The sequence below is a fragment of the Pyrgilauda ruficollis genome, unplaced genomic scaffold (assembly GCF_017590135.1).
Source record: "Pyrgilauda ruficollis isolate IOZ18807 unplaced genomic scaffold, ASM1759013v1 scaffold49, whole genome shotgun sequence".
NCBI classification, from domain to species: domain Eukaryota; kingdom Metazoa; phylum Chordata; class Aves; order Passeriformes; family Passeridae; genus Pyrgilauda; species Pyrgilauda ruficollis.
The window spans coordinates 1,637,128-1,655,721 of record NW_024526488.1 but is presented as its reverse complement, the minus strand read 5'-3'; the positions used below and the strand labels follow the sequence as shown (position 1 = coordinate 1,655,721).

The following is an 18,594-nucleotide window of genomic DNA, read 5'->3' as shown; positions in this document are numbered from 1 at the left end:
CACTGCACACCTTTCAGAGCATGGGCACCACACATGTACCCCTCCACAGCTTGGAAGGGTAAAAAAGCATGGGACTTTTCAAATGTTGCTTTGTGCTATAAATTCCTTGTCTATGTCCTTTAAAAAATTCCCAAGTAGTTTGATATTCCAAATACTAACAGTTCCATAAGCAAGGAGTTAATGAAGCATTTTAGTCCTTCTCTCTTCCTCCTTCTCACTTCCCTGCTGTTGAATAAAGGATGAGTACATTAACCTTTCTTTCAGCATGGTATTCAGCAGTTACTTTCCTCCGTGTGGACACTGATTCAAACAAAGCATATAGAAACGTAGTGTCTTGGATAGAAAACCTTCCTGTTGAAATATTCTGGCTCTGACTGGTGGATTCAGAAGTTACTAGAGCAAGAGTACACACAGAGGCACATTCCAAGTACAACTGCACTTGTCTAACAGGCTCTGTACAGGCTGCAAAGAGGCAGGAAAAGGCACACACTGAAGTATTTCTGTATTTCTTTTCATTTTTGAATCAAGACAAATGTAAAGCATTACCAAACTTGAATAGATTTATACTCCCTTCATGCTAGAGCTAGACAGAAACAGGACAGTCATTTAACCAAAGAGACTTGTAAAGATCACTCCCTGCTTTCACCTAGAAATTTTTATAACCCACAGGTTTCTAGTAAAGAGCTGGAACAATCATAGTTAATATTAAATCATTTCTTCTTGAACTTTGTAGCATTTTATTACTGAGGTTATAGGTAGTAATCACATTTTATTAGGGCATTCACTGATTCTGAAAGTTATGTGCATTCACTTCTAAAATCACATTGGCTGTTACGTGCTGCTTTTTGACAGCAACCTTGCACAGGAGGTTTCCCACTGTTAGCAGCAAGCCATCTGGAGAGTCCAAATCCTTCCCTCCTATATAATGATTTGGAAATCATGCATGCATTCAGGAGTAAAAAATAGTCTCTGGAGTGCACTTGTCTTATAAAACTTTGATTTGGGGTGATTTGCACCGCTATAGCATAAGAAAATGGAGTAACAACTCAAACTATATGTCTGCAATGACTTGTGAGTGATCTCCTAACTGCATTTGAAAGAAAGTTCAACCATTCCTTGAACCGATGTGCTTCAGGCTGAACAGTTCAGACAGATGTTTAATCACTTCATATTCACTAGGAAATGGCTATTCAATGGCCGTAGAATTTAAAAGTGGCACTATGAGATGAATGCTTCATGTTATTCCATATTTGCATTCCCTCTTAAAATCATAAGTAAAAATAATTCAGCTGAATCCAGCACAGTTTTATCCCATAAATTTCAATTATTGTGTTTTTTTAAAATCATTAGATACCCTTTTAAATTTTTAGTAGCAGAAAAGCCCAAAGCTACTGTGGCAAGTTGATGTAAATGAACAGAGATGAAAAGGATTCTGCAGCTTCTGAGAAAAGAAGGTGTAAACTGGGTAAAAGGTGAGCACACTGTTTAACTGAACCTGCAGCAATAATTATAAGGAAAATATTTAACTTAGAACAACACAAAAAACCCATGACCCTGAAATTTTTAACAGGTAATTCATCAAGTTTCAGGCTGAAAATACCTCTTCAGAAGAAAAATTGCAATAAATCTGCAGTTGTTGGTTACAGTGCGAAATATTGTGAAACACTTTCCTGAAAGAATGACACTGTGGTTTTGATAAGATTAAGCTGAATTTCAGCAAAGCATACACATTATTCTTCATTTTACTGTTTGGCAATTTCAGTGTTGTTCTTCAGAAAAAACAAAAGTTTATAATGATTAACGTTCTGTGCTGTGGGAAGCATACACTCTACAACAATACTACTCTTGTGTCACACTAGCCTTCCTCATCTATAACATCAGCACAAATAGTTTTTCAGATGAGTAACCAGCATTTCTGAGATAAGTCCTCCCTTTAACTATAATTGATAAGGTGTGATTGTGTATTTCAGTGTCAATAGAGGCCTCAGCGAGACTTACAAACTTCCACTGAATTCCATATCAAAAGCTCAGGGCCCAGCTGAGGGTAGGCCAGGGTTTAGCAGGCAGATGTGACACTCCCATTCCTATCTTCTTCTCCTGCCAAGAGATAGTGTTGTCACCATAGTGCTCAGGGTTAGACATTTCCTCTTCAAATTGAGAATCCATTTCCTCCGCTCCTGCAAATACTCTATGTGGTTCACATTGTATTGGCAAGATAAATTATGCAAACTAATAGATACATCTAAATGTATTCTCATGCATACCTGTTTTCCAATCCTTGTTAGTGGAAAACTCATTAAAAAATTCTTTAAAGTCACCTTATAATCACAGCTGGCAGTGTAGAATTCTAACATTCCACCAGAGAATTCTGTGTTCAAACCTGTATTCAGACACTTGACAGAATCAAGTTCACTGTGGAGATGAACACTACCACACCTGTACTGCTGTCAACCACCATTCTCTGCTTCTCTAACAAGTAGTACTTGCTCCTTCTCTGCCCCAGCAGCATCACTTGCAGTCACACAAATCTTTTAAGTCTGCATCTCGTCCTCCTCACTGTCAAGGTTTTACCCAATACCCAGCTCCCCTCTGTCTTCTCCCACCACCTTCTCTCTTCCTTTAAAGCAGCCTCCTAAGCACTCCCTTTGCTTCCCTTGTCACTTTAGAGCAGTTTTACATGTCTGATATTTTACTAATTTCATACTTGTAATATTATTCTTCTTTAATGCCACTCTGCCTGCGTGCTGGAAACTATCTCCTACTTCTTTTGAGTCACACACCTTTCATTACCTTCTTCCACATCTTTCTTTAAAAGCCATTTCTTCAGCAACAATTTCCAGTTATGCTGTCCCCACTGGTGTGTCTTCATCTAGGTGTCACTGGCCAGAGAGGGCTTAAATGCAACCATCTGGGCACAGTATTCACTCACACTTTTGCTTGAGGCTTGATAGCTGCCAAATGGGCACCTCATCTGACAACTTGCTTAGGTAAGACCCAGGCTACATTATTCTCATGTCAGTGTTCTGTTATGACAGGAGCAGCTGCAGATTTGGGGAATGTTCTTGCATCAGGGAGATGTTGGCCACAGGATGCTTAACTTTTATTTATAAGCATTCCTAGTAGTTAGGACAACAGGAGCTGTTTCTTCTTGTTGTTAAAACATTGATAATATTCTTAAAGATCTCCACAAACTGAGAAAATCCTCAAAATTTAGCCAGTAATAAAAGTTTGCAAGCTTGTTTTAATTCATTTTATACCACAATTTAAAATGTTGTTGATTATGTCTAGTCCCAGAGTGGACTAAAGTATTTTGGTCTTACCTTTTCTCCTGCTTACACTGCTAATGGCAGAGCAGCCTTCTCTGGCTTTGGAGTTAGAAGACTGAAGTCCACAAGAGGATTTTCCTGCAGAGGACCTTCCTCTTCAGAAGCAAACTTGAGTCTCTTTGCCTTCAGGATCAGTTCCAGGCACATTCAGTTTAAGGCACATAATTGTTTTGGTCAAAGGCTGATTTTCTCACTTTGACAGATAACATGCTTCTGCAACACATTTATCGACATGCCACGGAAACACAGTGGTGTTTGTGTTCTGCTGCACTTACACACACTGTAAACTTTACCAGCTCGTTGTAACATAAGTGGTGCATTACTGGTTTTGTTCAATGTGACCAAATGCTTTTCCTCATCTACATGTCTTTCAGAAGTAGGCTGGGACTGGTGCTACCTTTTAGTAATACACAATCCTCATTAAAGTCATGTTTCTTTCTTCCTAGTGCAAACTGGAGGCACCTGCTGCCCCACCTTCTTTCTTAAAATGGCAAAAGCAGCTGGCTCTAATCATCTTCTGCAGGCAACACGGTGTTTGGGATGTGTATAGAGCTGGTTATGCTATCCATTTTATGGGCTTTCCCTGGTTAAATTACAGCAAATACAAAGGAGTAGATTTTGTGAACCACTAGCAGATGTTTGCTGTGCTAGTTTTCTGAGGCTTGTAAAACAGCAGGAACAGACTATGTGCAGAACATTTTTTTTTGTGATTTTGCCATCTCGCACTGTTCTCACAGCACTGGCTCGGTAATGATAAGATAAAGCTTGGGAGGTAAGCTTTGATTGTGGAGTAGCTGCTGTTGGAATCTTCAGAAAGCCAGACCTGTAAGTGTGGTTTGTTTTCAAAAGCCTGTGGCTGAGACAGCTGGCTTACCCTGGAAATATATAATCATTTATAGTATAGTCAAGTGCTTGACCTCTTATTCAGGTATTAGGTGTTATGACATGGATGCTGAAGGTTTAAACTCTCTCAAAATTTGTTTTCTTTGGATGTAAGCTGTGATAGCTTTGTGTGAAGTGGTAATTTGGGTTACATTATCCTGTTAGGATGATGTCTCTGATTTTTGTGATTTTTTCAATCCCTTTCTGTTCAGAGGAGAAAATTATCAAAGAATAGTTTCACGTAAAAAGCAAGAGTAACAGAATCTGTACATTTCAAGCATCTTTTTCAAATAATTAATTTAAACCTGGCCCAAGTGTATCAGTGTGGTGATTTACTGTCCTCTCTTGAGACAACAAATAATTTAGTTGAAATAGTTTCATAGTCATATACATATTGTGGGCAGAGGAAGAGATTTTTAACACCAAATCAGTCTTGCTCTGTATCTGTGTAGGAAAACATGAATGGCAGCACACAGCCTCTTGTGCCTTTCAAAGGTGAAGGGAAGTAAAGACAAATGGAAGAAGCAAAGATTTCAATGTTTCAGATGTTACAGTCTGAGCTATGTAGCAAGTGACTGGAAAGAGGGAAACAATAGTAGGTAACTTTCACAGGTGACATTACAAAAATCTATTAGCAAAAAATGTTACTTCCTTCTCTACTACACAACTAGAAAACAAGCCTGAAAGAATAAAGTTCTAAAATTCATTAGGTTATATTTGATAAAACTTGAAAATATCTACTGCATTATCTAATTCAGCTCATGCAGGATTACTCCTGTGTATGACAAAATCTAGTTCTAAAGCAATTGAAACTAGATTTACAGCATTTATAGAATTTTTAATTTGTTCAGCAATTGCTGTCTATGCAGGCTCTTAGAGTCTGTTCAGCTACACAGGTGCTATTACCACTCTGAATCGTAGCAAGGCTAATGCATGCACCTCTCAACTCTTTCAGGGCACCCATTTAAAGTCAAAGACTTTGATTTAAAAAAAAACCAGGAAGCTTAGTAAGAATAGGCTCAGAGGATATTGATGCTTACCATGACTTAATTTCACAGTCTACCTTCCACTAATTTGTGATTTTTTTTCTCCCATTTCCATGGAAATCCTAAATTTTTTTCAGACTTTAAGTGAAGAAGACTGAATGCAATCTAGTTGCATTTAGAGTCAGTTTAGGGATAAATTTCTTCATCCTCTAAGACACAGATCACAAATAACTTGAGAAAATCTTAATTGTAGGTTCCTTGTGCTGTGTGCCCACTATGTTCCTTCTGTTCCCAACTCCACTCACTGATGTATCTCGCTCCTCACCACTGACTTGTGCATTGCCCTTTCTTGTCCTACCAGTGACACCCAAAGCTGCTCAGCTTCTGCTCATTAAGAAGTGTTCTCTTTTCATAGCACCACAGCCATTTTTAGAGAGTTTTTTAACCTCTCTTCACTTTTTAATTTGCAAGGGACCTGTCTCTGACTTAGGCCTGTTGAAGCAATAATGCTTGTGAATCTGCAGATTCCTTATTATTTCCAGAAGCTAAGGTTTAAGATGGGGAATAGGAGAAAGTTAACATCAGCATTATTTCCTGCTCTTCTTATTTTGGGTAAAAATAAAATCCCATTGCCATAAATATACAGTTATTACTACTTTTCATAACAATGCAAAGTTCTGTTTTCCTAGAATCTAATCAGGAGTAAACATTCTATATATTTAACAGATAAAAGCTACAGCAGTGTTCTGTTCATTCAACTGCAAACAGCAATTTTGGGCATGAATAGTTCTAGACAGTATCTCTGTTCTCCTGATGTCAGCCAGCTGTGTGAAGGAGGGCTGCCTCCCTAGTGTGATGCCAGCCTTACTCCCAGAGTGATGTCACCAATGTTTGTGTTTCCTTCACAGGTTGATGACCAAATGAAGTTGCTTCAGAACTGCTGGAGCGAACTCTTAATTCTGGATCACATTTACCGGCAAGTGGTACATGGGAAAGAAGGCTCCATCCTTCTGGTTACTGGGCAACAAGTGAGTATGTGGTCTGAGAGAAATAGTCATGTCTTGTTTTCATAATAATTTTCAAAATACCAGGAGTCAGAACCACTACTGTGTTCTCAGAGATCTTTTATAAGTAGTGTAGGTAAAATCACTTGTGCACTCTGTTTCTAGTCTGCTGATTACAGATAAACCTAAAAAAGCACAATGGTCTTGACAGTAAAACAAGAACCTTATTCCTAAGATTGTTATTCTGCTTTTCACAGAAAAAAAAAAAAAAAAAAAAAAAAAAAAGAGAGAGAGAATATCAAAAGAAAAGCAAAGTGTGCCTGTACATTATGCTTCTGTCTTGAAGTCTTGAAAAACAAATGACGGCTCTTTGGTATTTAAGTAGCTGCAAACTGAACTGCCTCAATTTATACACACATGGGAAAGAGCTCCTTTTCCTGTGCTAGGCCATTTGTGTCTGCATGTTGTGGAATCTGCTTACAGCTTTAGCTATAATTTTAAAGATGCTGCCATTTCTTAACACTAAGAAGAAATGTTTGTAAGAATCAGAAGGATTCTGATTCTCCTGTTTGCATTTATGGTTAAGAAGTCTACAGTAGAAGGGAGAAATTATTGACTTATTCAAGAAAGGAACTGGGAAAACTCAAATTCTATCCATGGAATGGACTCTTGCACTTCATGGAAAGTCACTAACCTATCTCAGATATCAGTGTACTCCCTAATTGCATTAGCAAAAGTTAGTTTAGTTGCATTACTCTTGGTAATTTATACCAAGATTTATATTGGTGCAATTGAGAAAATGACTGATTCCCTTTCCATTTTATGCTCTGCAAGATAGACAATTTTACTGGAAATTACTTCATTTACCACACAGGATGCTTGTTTATAAAGCTATAAGTACATTGACAGTTTTCTGTTCCTGAGAGAACTGCTAAATTAGTGTCTCCTTTGTTATGTGATTAGCACTGTTTTAAAGGTACTGAGTGCCTAAGTCCCACTGAAATCATTAGAGGTCTCTAACGACCCTTAAATTCTAGCCATTGTCCCCATTTTCCCACAGTAGTAGTTTTTACATCATTAGCCACTTTTATCTTTCCTTGAAAATAAAAACCCCAGCTGTACATGATCTCAAGGCAAAGCAGAGCGTTTCTTCACTGCTGGACAACAGGTAGCAGGATGCTTATTAAATGTACTGCTTGCAAATCAGCAGCTGGACTGGGACGCTGTGCATTTCCAGGCAGTCTTCAACTAGGTTAAAACCTGGCTATGTTGGAATGATTGCATTCATGTTTGCCTATGTTTGTAAACTAGTTTTAATACATCCTTCTTTAAATCAAATTTCCCTTTCCTATGTCAAAATTTGTCATTTTGAAGTTGGTGCAAGCACCCCCAGAGTCTCCCACCACCTTCTTTACTTTCCTCTTTGCACTTAGGCTAAGAGCAGGAGCGGTATCACTACAACAGCAACAAGAATTCTACAGTCAGTCCTTTTTCCCATTTCACAATTCCTAACAGCTGCAGAACATACTCCCATGGATGTATCACAGATTCTCTTTGACAAACAGGGAGACACTAGACCTGAATTACAGCATCTCTGGCTGCTGATTCTGAAATCTCCCTGTAATGCCCCTGTTTTGTCTCAGTTTCACTCAGCTCTGGCCCCACTGGATCCTCAGTGAAAAGCCAGATTGCTTCCAGGAGCAGGCGCCTGCCCCACTGGGCTGTGCACGGCACACGTTCCATACAAAGCTGCTGCTAGTCCAGGAGCTGCAGCAGCAGTGCCAGTGCTGTGCCACTACATGACTTGTAGGCAATTTCTGCATCAAAAGCATTTACTTTGAAGCAGCATCTTTTCAAATTATTTTCATGCGTAAAAATAATTCCTTGAAGAAACTCTTCTATTTAGATGGACAAGGCTGGGTGAGCTAAGCAGAAGTTTTAAAATATCTAGAATTGCCAGAGCTACAAATCTTAAAATCACAAAATAATCCAGACTGGAAAGAATCTTAAGGAGTCACCAGTTCAAACCCCTGCTCAAACCAGGTTTCTCAGGGCTTTGTCCAGCATCCAAAAATGGAAACTGCAAAACTTCGTGTGCAGCCAGTACCACTGCCTGACAATCTTCATGGGGAGAAAGTTTTTCCTTAGTTCTCCTACGAAGTCTTTTTTTTTTTTTTCCAACTTACACCCAGTGCTCATAACTCTCCTCTTCCTTGAACCCTGATGCAATGCACAGAGCCCAGGAGATCTTGTTAGGACAGAGTGAGGCAAAGGTGGCACTGAGAACCTCAGCCTGGTCTATGCTTGCTGCCACAAAATCACCGTCTGAATCCAGCTGCAGTCAATCCCACATTTTCCTGGTTTATCCCAGACTAGCAATTCAACATCCCTTGCAAGTTTCAACTACAGCTGAACCCTTTTTTAACATTATCACTCCATGGCAGTGGACATGGACACGGATGGTATTTCTACATCACCCATCCTGAGTCATTCCTGGCTTCAGTTGCTGTGCACTGCTTTTGCACATCCCTGTTCAGCAGTGAGTTACTTTTTTAGACAAGTGGATCCAATACAACTGTCTCTTTTCCTAACTGTCAAGGTGATCCATCTTGGAAGCACTGACTCAGACTGTTGCACTCTTAGACACAACATCTGTTCAAATGTATTTATGAAAGGACAACTAAACTGTGTCTGAATCCTCTGTAAAAACTGTAAAATAATTCTGGGAAACCACACTTCTAGACCCGGGCATTATGAGACTTTGCTACTGCACCATTCCTGTATACTTTCTGATTACTGTCCTGATCCTCTCAGCTCCCACAGAAGAGACAGGGAAAAACCATGCCATCATTTCATAAAAATTAGTTGATTAAGGTGTGGAAAGCACTCTGACACTTCTGATGAAAAGTGCTGTAGATGTTTTTATTTCTGCTATCAACAAAGCACTATGAGCAAAATTACAGTCAATCACTTGGCTTTCAAAGATAATAACTTTAAACTGAGGACCTGAGCTAGATTGCCAACTTTATTACCTGAGAGATCAAGCTTATTGTCACAAGTTAGCAAATTTAAGACCAAGGAAGCCTCACTCCTTGCTTTCCTTAATATAACCCTCCATAAAAGCTACTCATAAACACTGTCCTTTTTACAAATCACCATCAAGGTGGAAGCTGTAAGGGGGGAACTTACCATCATTTAATTAGAACATACCTGCTCTCTCCACTTAGACTGCACAGCCTCTGTTCCTCAGACACAAAAGCCAAACTTTATCAAGGTCCCCAGGGCAGTACCACTGCCAGTGCTGTACCAGGTATCTAAAAGGGGCTAGTAGTTAGAAGAACACTTGATAATTTTCAAACACACTGGCTCAAAACCCATTACTTTAGGGCACTCCCATCACATTTTCATATATCTGCATTTCCCTCAAGCCACTGACTTATGGGTTTTACTCAGTGTCAATCCACTGTTCCCTCTTTGATGGGGAAAAAGTGCAGTCAGCAATAAACTAGTAAGCTCTGGCCCTTGTATAAAAAGAGACTGTGTTTTATTTTATTTTGTTATTTATTTGGGGTTTCATAAATGAAGCTCTTTTGTGTGTATGTGTTTCAAGAAAGCACTTTTTTCAGATCATTACAATTCCTCAGCAGTTCCTCAGAAACAAGTTCCTCCCTGTGCTGCACACTTCATTTTCTGCACTAAGTACTGCCCCTCAGCAGTAGCAATTACCATTTCAAAAGGAAATAAAGTAGCACAAATGCATTTTACAAGTCTCAAAATTTCATAATAGAAAACAGCTAAGGAGTGATTTGCAATGTGGTGGTTAATTGTAAATCATTGCCAATATGCTCTCCACATGCTGAGTTTTGTAGGCTTGCCATGTGGCATGTAATTTTAACAGACCATTTCTAATTATAGAATTTTAATTCCTCCAACTTCAGCACTTTCCTCTTGTATCTTCTACCAGAGCAATACCCTGCCAGCTTCCAAGACCCAGCACATATAAGGTAGATGCTAAAGCTCTGCACAGAATTTTGTTGCCCATGCATTTTCTTGCAACAGTCAATGCACAACATGTGAATTGTAGCCTCATCTGCTCCTTTTTCTCATACCTACACTCTACTGCCAAATATTCCCTCTGCTGAGCTTGGCCAAAACCTTTCCAATTAAAAAGGCCATCCAAAAACAAGTCTACATCTCAGATTTTTTTGAGATCGTTGAAACTACTGATTTATTTGAAGTCATCACACAAATGCATCTTTACACCTGGATTTCTATTCTAAAGCACCAGAGAAAGAGCATGAGATCTTGATGGTGTTGTCAAGCAAGAACACCCACGCAGAAGTATCACTGAAGTACAAAAGAACAAGAGTGTTAGAGGGAGTGGCTGCAAAGGATATCCACAAGTCATAGGTATAGAAAGCTCATGGATATCTAGTGGAAACCTATGACTTCTTATGTTTTTGGAAATGAGTAAGTATCCTTTACCCATTTGATTTGTGTTGTAGTCAGTGAGGCTTCATAGTTGTGGTGGGCACAAAAGAGGTATTGGCATTTGAGGGCCAAATCTAGAAGTCCTTACATCAGCAAATAAACACAGGATTTGATTCAAGGAGGATACAACTGAGGTCAAGCAATCATTATTTCACTATTCAGTATAGTATTAGCTTTTTTGCAGTTTCTTACTCTAGTGGTTTCTGCCTAAATTAAAGTAAGGTTGTGGTAGTTGTTAAAAGATGAAGATATAAAGATATGCTGGCTGCTTCATGGGAATGAAATAGATGCGCTCAGTTAAACTGGGTAAAACACATCAAAATTCAGTTATAACCATGAAGTGCCCTGAATTCAGGTTTTTCCAAATACTTGTTACATATTTTGAGCCTTTCATGTAGCTGTGGACATACCTATGAACAACCCGATCCTAATTCACGTTTGCTTTGCTGTATTGCCATGACACCATCATAGCACTACATTTTTAAGTCTAAAATCCCTGTTCCAGTAAAAGTTCATGGAGAGAGCACCTGACATGGATCCATGAACACCAGAACTCTTCCATTTTCCACACACTAACTCTGTTGTCTTCATGGGAAACACACTTCTTTTGTATTTCATACACATGGCTCCTATGTGTAAGAAAGAAAACACAAGTTATTTGCCTGGAGTCTGGCAGCATTTCTTCAAGCCTGTTAGTCCTCCAAACCAGTCTCATGCTAGTGAACAAACTCATGTAAAATCCCATAGGTGATTTTAAGCTTGCCCAGCATGAAAGACAAAGTTGTTCAGAAACTCAGTTTGAAGAAAGCACCACATGAGTCTGTCTCAACTGCTGTTGGAGTAGTGATAGTGATGGGATCCAAGGTGAGTACATCCAGTCTTGACTACCCATTGTGGGAAAGGATTTAAAACAGTAGAGCAGAAATTTGGGTAAAATAAGAGGGTCTTAAGGGGGAATGAACTTACATGGTTCAAAGCTCCTGAAGAAGCAGTTTGAGTTAACATAGCCTTGTGAGATGTCACCCAGACATTTACAAAATTTTTTCCAGTGGTTCTGTCTTCTGATCAGCTTTACTGAATATCAAACACAGCAGTGAATTTGTATCATCTCATCTCAATATTAAAAAAAACCCCACAAAAGTACATTATAACACTTTGGTAAATAAATGGATTCTATTGTACTCTGCAGTACTTTGGAGTGTTACTATTTGCATATCATAGTTAATTATCAAGCACCATATCATCCTAGGGGAAAGGGCCACTGGCAACTTAATTCATTATCTTCTATTATTGTGTCTCACATTAAAATGACAAGCATCTTATGCTGCATAAGTCAACAAAATTTTAATTAATATATCCAAACCTGCTAACCAGCAGATACAAGCATATCTGTGGGTTTTTTCCATTCTGAAACCTCCTCAATTTTTTTATGTAGGCACCTCTTCAAAGTTTTTTCCAGGTTTATTTGCTTAGAAATGTAACAGAAGCACTGTTTTTAATTAAAGAATTATATTAAAAGCTCAAAATTAGTTTAATAAGCACTGCAGTTTCCGGTGAAACCCGTATCTCAGGAAACAGTGGAAAGGCTGCAATAGTAAATGAGCTTGTTTGCTATATAGTGAATGCATGCTTCTGAGATGAGACTCATCCACCCACTGAGCATCCACTCGAGCAGGGTCAGGGCTCAGAGACCCAGGGCAGGTCAGTGTGGGCCAGCCCAGGCTTTCAGTGCCAAGGAGGGGGTGCTGGGGGAGCAGCCCCCCAGCAGCCAGAGGTGCTGGCCAGGGTTGCACCCCGTAGAGCAGGAGGAGCAGTTTGCTGCACCTGGGCACCCACTGCCCCTGCCTTCAGACCCCAGGCTCACAGTAGTCTAATTTACTAAATCCAATGCAAAATCAATATTTTATTAACTTGGGACTGCCTTAGTCTGCTAGGTTATACTGAATAAAGCTACAGCAGGACTTTATTCCTTACTTGTCCAATTCCTCTCTGGTTGAAAGGAATGGCATTCAGGGATAGTCAGCACCTGGCAACGCCATCAACAAGTAAAATCACTCTAATCATATTCTGGAGACAATTTCAAGCTTGCTGAAGCATTGAAATGGATGGTGTGGTTCCACACAATATTTACCCCGATAACACAGTCATATTCTAGACATCAAACACTCCTTAATTTTAGAAGAAAAAGGGAACTTAATTCCACCATTAAGTGTTAGACTGTTTTGTGAGCATAGAGAAGAGGTGATACCAGAAGCCACCACCTGATTCCACCAGAAAAATTATTATCTGAGCCCAGCAATTTGTCTTCAAAAATCTTTAATTACCATGAAACACCATTTGTAAAACAAAAAACCACAGGTGCTCCCTCTGTTTTTGGCCTTCAGCCACAGCATGTATTTAGCCCAGGGTACAGGAGGAATTCACACTTCTGTTTGTGCAGCCATAACTTCAGCCCATTGTTGTACTTCCAAATTAGGTTATGTGGAAGCTCTGACAAAGCTGTTGTTTTCAAAAATGCCAGACAACATTCTCAACATCAAAGTCAATGTGAAATGTAGTAGTATTAATTGGGATGCAAGAATATTTTAGTCATGGATTTGATTTTACTAAATGAAATCAATATACAATACGAAGTAAAATGTACAATATAAAGTAAATGCTAAGACTTCATTATGTAATTAAGTATTTTGCACAAAATCCAAGCTGGTTTAATCTTTGCCTTTTAAAAGTGCTTGTATCATGTTGGAAGGTAAAAGAATTAAGACACATTTTAGTATCAATTTCTGCAAAAAGGACCAAGCAAGCAGAACACTGTAGTCTTTAATGTGACCACTTTTTCAGAATAGACATTAACTGAGGCTTTTTCATGCACAGTTGCTTTTGTATAAACTGATTGACACCTTTGGGGGTCGTCTTTCCACTGACTCATAATTTTGCTCACTCTTGAAAAAAGCCTTCTGCACACCTACTATTCTCTAGTTAAAGCTGAAAATTCAACTCATCATATTTACACAATTAAAAAAAAATCCATTCTGCTTTGTTTTTAATTGCAAATCCTACTCAAGGGACCAATTCTCCTGCTTAGGAGGCAGCCCTGTGCCTTCTACTAGAGAACCAACTGCAGTCAATTATGGTAATGAAATGTCAATAAATATAAAAATTTAATACAGCCTGTTCCTGGTGAGTGGCAGATGAGGACTTGCCTCCCAGACAAATTTGCTGGTGCTGCAAATATTAAATGCACCTGAAAGAGTAGCAGGTTGCCTGAGAGCTCTCCAGTAGAGGGATGCTGGGAGATCCAGGCATCTACTGGGTTTTTCCATTATGGCATAATCGCTGCACTAAGGCCACTGATATTCTTGACATTCAGACATCTTAACTTCTTATGAAGTGAGCAGCATATTTTCCCCACAAATTGGAAGCTCAGTAAGGGATCTGGAGCTTCCCCTCCCATCACCTTAACAATTACAAAAAAGATATTAAGTTATGAAATTTAATATTTATATGTGACCAGTTTCTCAATACAAAGTAGTTGAACCATGTCAATACATTAAACTGATCTTTGAGTAAAAATTATTTGAGGCACGTTACTTTATTTTTTCTTATTATTTACATATACACATTAAAAAATATGTAGAAATACATCTATAGGAAGAGTGATAAATAAAGAGATGAACTAGCAAGTAGTTTTTGAAAGATGGATAGGCTGGGGTTTCCAAAGATCAGATGATAGTTTTGCCACAGATTTCTTTGGCCCTGAGTAAGCAGTTTAATGTCACTACCTCAAGTTTCCCCAGGTGTAAAAGACAGCAATAACCTACCTTACAGGATTCTTCAGCATAATCCATTGATTTAACTGAAGCATGAACTCAACTCTAACTGCTCCAATACTGCAAAGTGTTGTTATTCTTAATCTCCATTCAAAAAGTGTAACCTCATTTTCTTGTGCAGTTACCTCCAATCAGTTTATAGGGTGTAATCAGAGTACACATAAATGAAATCTCTTATTAAAAGTCAGTAACTTATTGATTATATTAAGGTCATTACCAGGAAAAGTTAATTTTATTTTCTTTTAGTCATCTTTCTATCTTTCCTTGCTGCAATTTTGTCAGGTAGAAGTATTCCAAGTTTTACTGCTGTTAATACTTGAGTAAAATCAGATTTTAAGGGATCAGAGCCTGGAAAAACAAAATTTTGCAGTATTGGTTTGTTTGTTGTGGTGATACCGCTCCATTCTTTATTAACTACTTTATTATGGGAAATCTTAGAGGTGGGCTGAGAGCACTGATTCCATTAAAAAGTGACTGACCCAAAGCAAACACCATTGTGCTTAGTCGTAATTTACAGCCAGACTTCACTTAGATGAAGTATGATTAGCAACTTCCCTGTTGTTCTGGAGGCTCCTACAAGAGAAAGGTGATGGTAACACTAGAGCCTTTTGAAAATGTGCCACTGACCCATTGAGGTCTCAACCAGCTGGCCAGGAGTGGTTCCGTGGGGAGCGAGCAGCACAGCAGGCCATGTCATGGGACAGGGGCACTGGCAGGGATGTGGAGCACTCTGATGAGAAGTGGGCTGAGCATTGAAGCTGAAGCTGCTGGCCAGGTCACCCCAGTTGTGATACAGCAGTTACACCCTGCTCCACACCAAGCCATTTCCCTGTCCTGGAGCCATCCCAGCCCCTCTCTTCATTTTCCCACCACAGCATTCCCACAGGCTGTGCCCTTCCCCACTGGTCACCATCTCGTGACAAAGCAGGCACACCTTCAGAGTGGCAGGGGCTGGGGCAGCCTCCTGCACGGAAACATCCCTGCAACGGGACTGGCATCAGCCAGAACCGTGTCAGCATGCTGGGCTTGGGGAGGCTGCCCAAGGTTCAAGGATCACCCAAGGATGAGCCAGCAATGACAGGCCTTGAGTATCCTGTGCTTGTGAATTTTCCCTTTTGGAAGAAGTGTATTAACTCCAGCTTTCTGTTGGATCTCTGCATACAAGGAAAGCTCCCAGGCAGGTGCCTGCCCCAAGAACAAGGGACAGCGCAGCAGAGGCCAGAGCAGCACCACTTGTGTCCCCAGCCCAGGGGAAGGAGCTCTGTGCACTGCGGTCACTCCTGGGCTGTCACACACCTGCCACCCCTCCTTCCCCTGCAGGGCAGCACTTGCCAGAACAAGTGAGTTCCAATCAACTCCAACAAATACAGGGATTTTGTGTAGCTGAGGAGAACAGCAACCACCCACACAATACCTCTGTTTCCTGTGGGAATACACCGACATTTCTGGGCCTGAATAGATGTTTCTGGCCAAGTTCTAGACACAGGACTGTTTCCCATGAATATCACTGTGTCCCTCTGGAGCAATACAGCCAGGGTAGGCACAAAGCTCACTCCAGCAGTTGCTCTCTGCAGGATCATACTATTACAATGAGAACAGGAGACACCAAATGAACAAAACTGAGATGTGAACAGCTACCAGTGTCATAGGCAGCTATTTAAAGCTTCTAGAAAAAGCTAATGCAGACAAAGTAGCACTCACAGTGATGTCACGTACCATTAAGATATATGGCTTAATGTTATTTTCAATATGTACCATTGGGTTAAAATTGGTTTATACATAAAATAATCTTAACTTGGTAACATAATTAAATTAAGAGTGATTTCTATATCCAGGAGTATCCTGGTTGTATATTATTGCTTGAAACATCCTAAAGTGTGGGCACGACAACCCGACAGGAACATAATTCTCTTTTACAGGTGGATTATTCTGTAATAGCATCCCAAGCTGGAGCCACCCTCAACAATCTTATGAGCCATGCACAAGAACTGGTAGCAAAGCTTCGTTCGCTGCAGTTTGACCTACGAGAATTTGTCTGCCTCAAATTCCTGGTGCTGTTTAGTTTAGGTAGGTACACTCTAATCTTCATACTTATTGTCTTTTTCTAAAAAACATTGAAAATATTTTGCTTTTCTTCAATTGTTTGTGAAACACATGATTTTGAAATATGTTTAATATGGTTCACAATAATCTGAGGATAATTTTTTAATTACCAGTTGCAGGGAAATTATGTATAAGGATTAAAAGTGTGTTTCCATGGAAATTACTCCTAAAACCTACAGAATTTTGTGGAGTATTATAAAGCTTCTGTATTTTGGTATGCGAATACTGAATTTTCCAAAACAAGGATAAAATTCTATTAGACATCCTAGAGAACAGTGGAAAATACAGATTGCTATGTTCTTCTATGATACTGAATACAGTTATGTAAAGCACATGGAGTGGGGATACGGTTGAATTTTCCCTCTTATTCAAGGGCGCATGTGGTAAGTATAAACAATCTTCTTTGCATATGATGGCTGTCACACTGTAAATCAGGAATGTATCTCATAGTTTTTTAGAAGTGAAAGGAACTCCTAAACTGCAAATTAATGATAATAGCTTTAGGACAGATCTGGCTAGGAAATAACCTTTAAAGGGAAGATTGTTTTGTACTAGTGGAGAGGACAGAATGGGAAAGATACCTATGCAAGACAAATTAGTTAAACCAGTGCCCTCCAATAAATCAGTTGAGAAAAATCACTGGTGCCAAGAATAAAAAAGATCTTAGGGAGATGGATTCCTATTGACTTCATGGGAAGACATTTTTCTGCCTGTCCTGTGCCTCAGGTTTGCACTTTGTTGTAAAGCTGATCAAAATGAACTTTGCCCAAGCGAGTGACTTTTTTCTGGCAGAGAGTTGAAAGGAGAAACTTAAAAACATAAATAAGGTCAGGCCCAGCCATGCCTCCACAGCAAAACCTCCTGTTTTACTGAAAAGGTGTTTTTGTCTACAAAGAGAGTAGCTGAGCCAAGGACACAATGAAAGATAACAGCAGTGGTGACATTTAGTAATGCTTTTCTTTCGTTTTCAGTTTTTAAAAAAATCTTTAATCAAATCCTTAAAATAAATTTTTGTGATACAATTGCAAGTAGACTAAAAGAGACACTTTTGATCACACTGTAGATCTCAATTACAATCTTAAATATGTCCCTCCTAGGTGTCACAGAATTTGAACTGCTTGAGAAAATTTTAGATAAAGTTCCCTTTAAATGTAGGGAAGATAAAAGACCAGTACTGCAGAGGTACAGGGGACAGAACATGCAGAAGATAGAAAAGATTTTACAAATTATAATGAAATTAGAATGATGCTAACAGAGTAGATCATTCTGAGGTACGTCCATTTTGAATCCTAGGAAGAGATGATGGATTTCCTTGGTAACTATTAACATTTTGTATTCAGGGCTTCATTGCTTGAATATCTTAGATTCAGAGAAGTGAAAACAAACCATCTGTTGCAGAAATTATGTTTTATGAATTAATCTGATGAATTCATATTCACCAGAATTCATATTTCCTAATTCCTCATAAGTAGGTTTTTCAGTCATTATACAGCGGCACAAATAAAGCCTGTAGCTTTCTTCTTATAAAATATTTAGAGAATTCATGTCAGTTCAAAAACATTTTAAATTAGCTGAATAAATGAAGTGCATTTGGAAAATTCTCACATTTAGGAGTGTTTTTATTTAATGACTTTCATCAGCTCTTCTGGTACTTTTCACTGATTTAGGAACCATTCTCACACCTCTAGCTCTTCTATTTCTGCCAGGTACGGTGCTCATCTTCTGAAGCACTCGGGCAGGAATAACCTGCAAACTCATACCAAGCCAGATTAGCCAGTTTTTCTCTCACTTATGCTACTATAAAACAAGCTAATTTTTCTGCAAGTAGGAACCTTGTATTCACACCACTTGCATGTAAAAGTGATGTAGCTAAGACAGGTCTGACACCTTTGAAATCAATTAGTTCATTATTTAGCATACTGCAGAATTCCATTTGCTAATAGCAACAGCTAGATGTTATTCTGCAAAGAGT

At 39.1% G+C, this 18,594-nt stretch overlaps 1 protein-coding gene across 1 annotated transcript in view; it reads left to right on the top strand.

The window, feature by feature from the left end:
* NR5A2 (nuclear receptor subfamily 5 group A member 2) overlaps positions 1–18,594 on the top strand; it is an 83,957-nt gene that overhangs the window by 43,328 nt on the left and 22,035 nt on the right. Inside the window, exons 6-7 of the mRNA XM_041479603.1 lie at positions 6,103–6,222; positions 16,439–16,586. Of these exons, the coding sequence (XP_041335537.1) occupies positions 6,103–6,222; positions 16,439–16,586 (268 nt within the window). The remainder of the gene's footprint in view (positions 1–6,102; positions 6,223–16,438; positions 16,587–18,594) is intronic.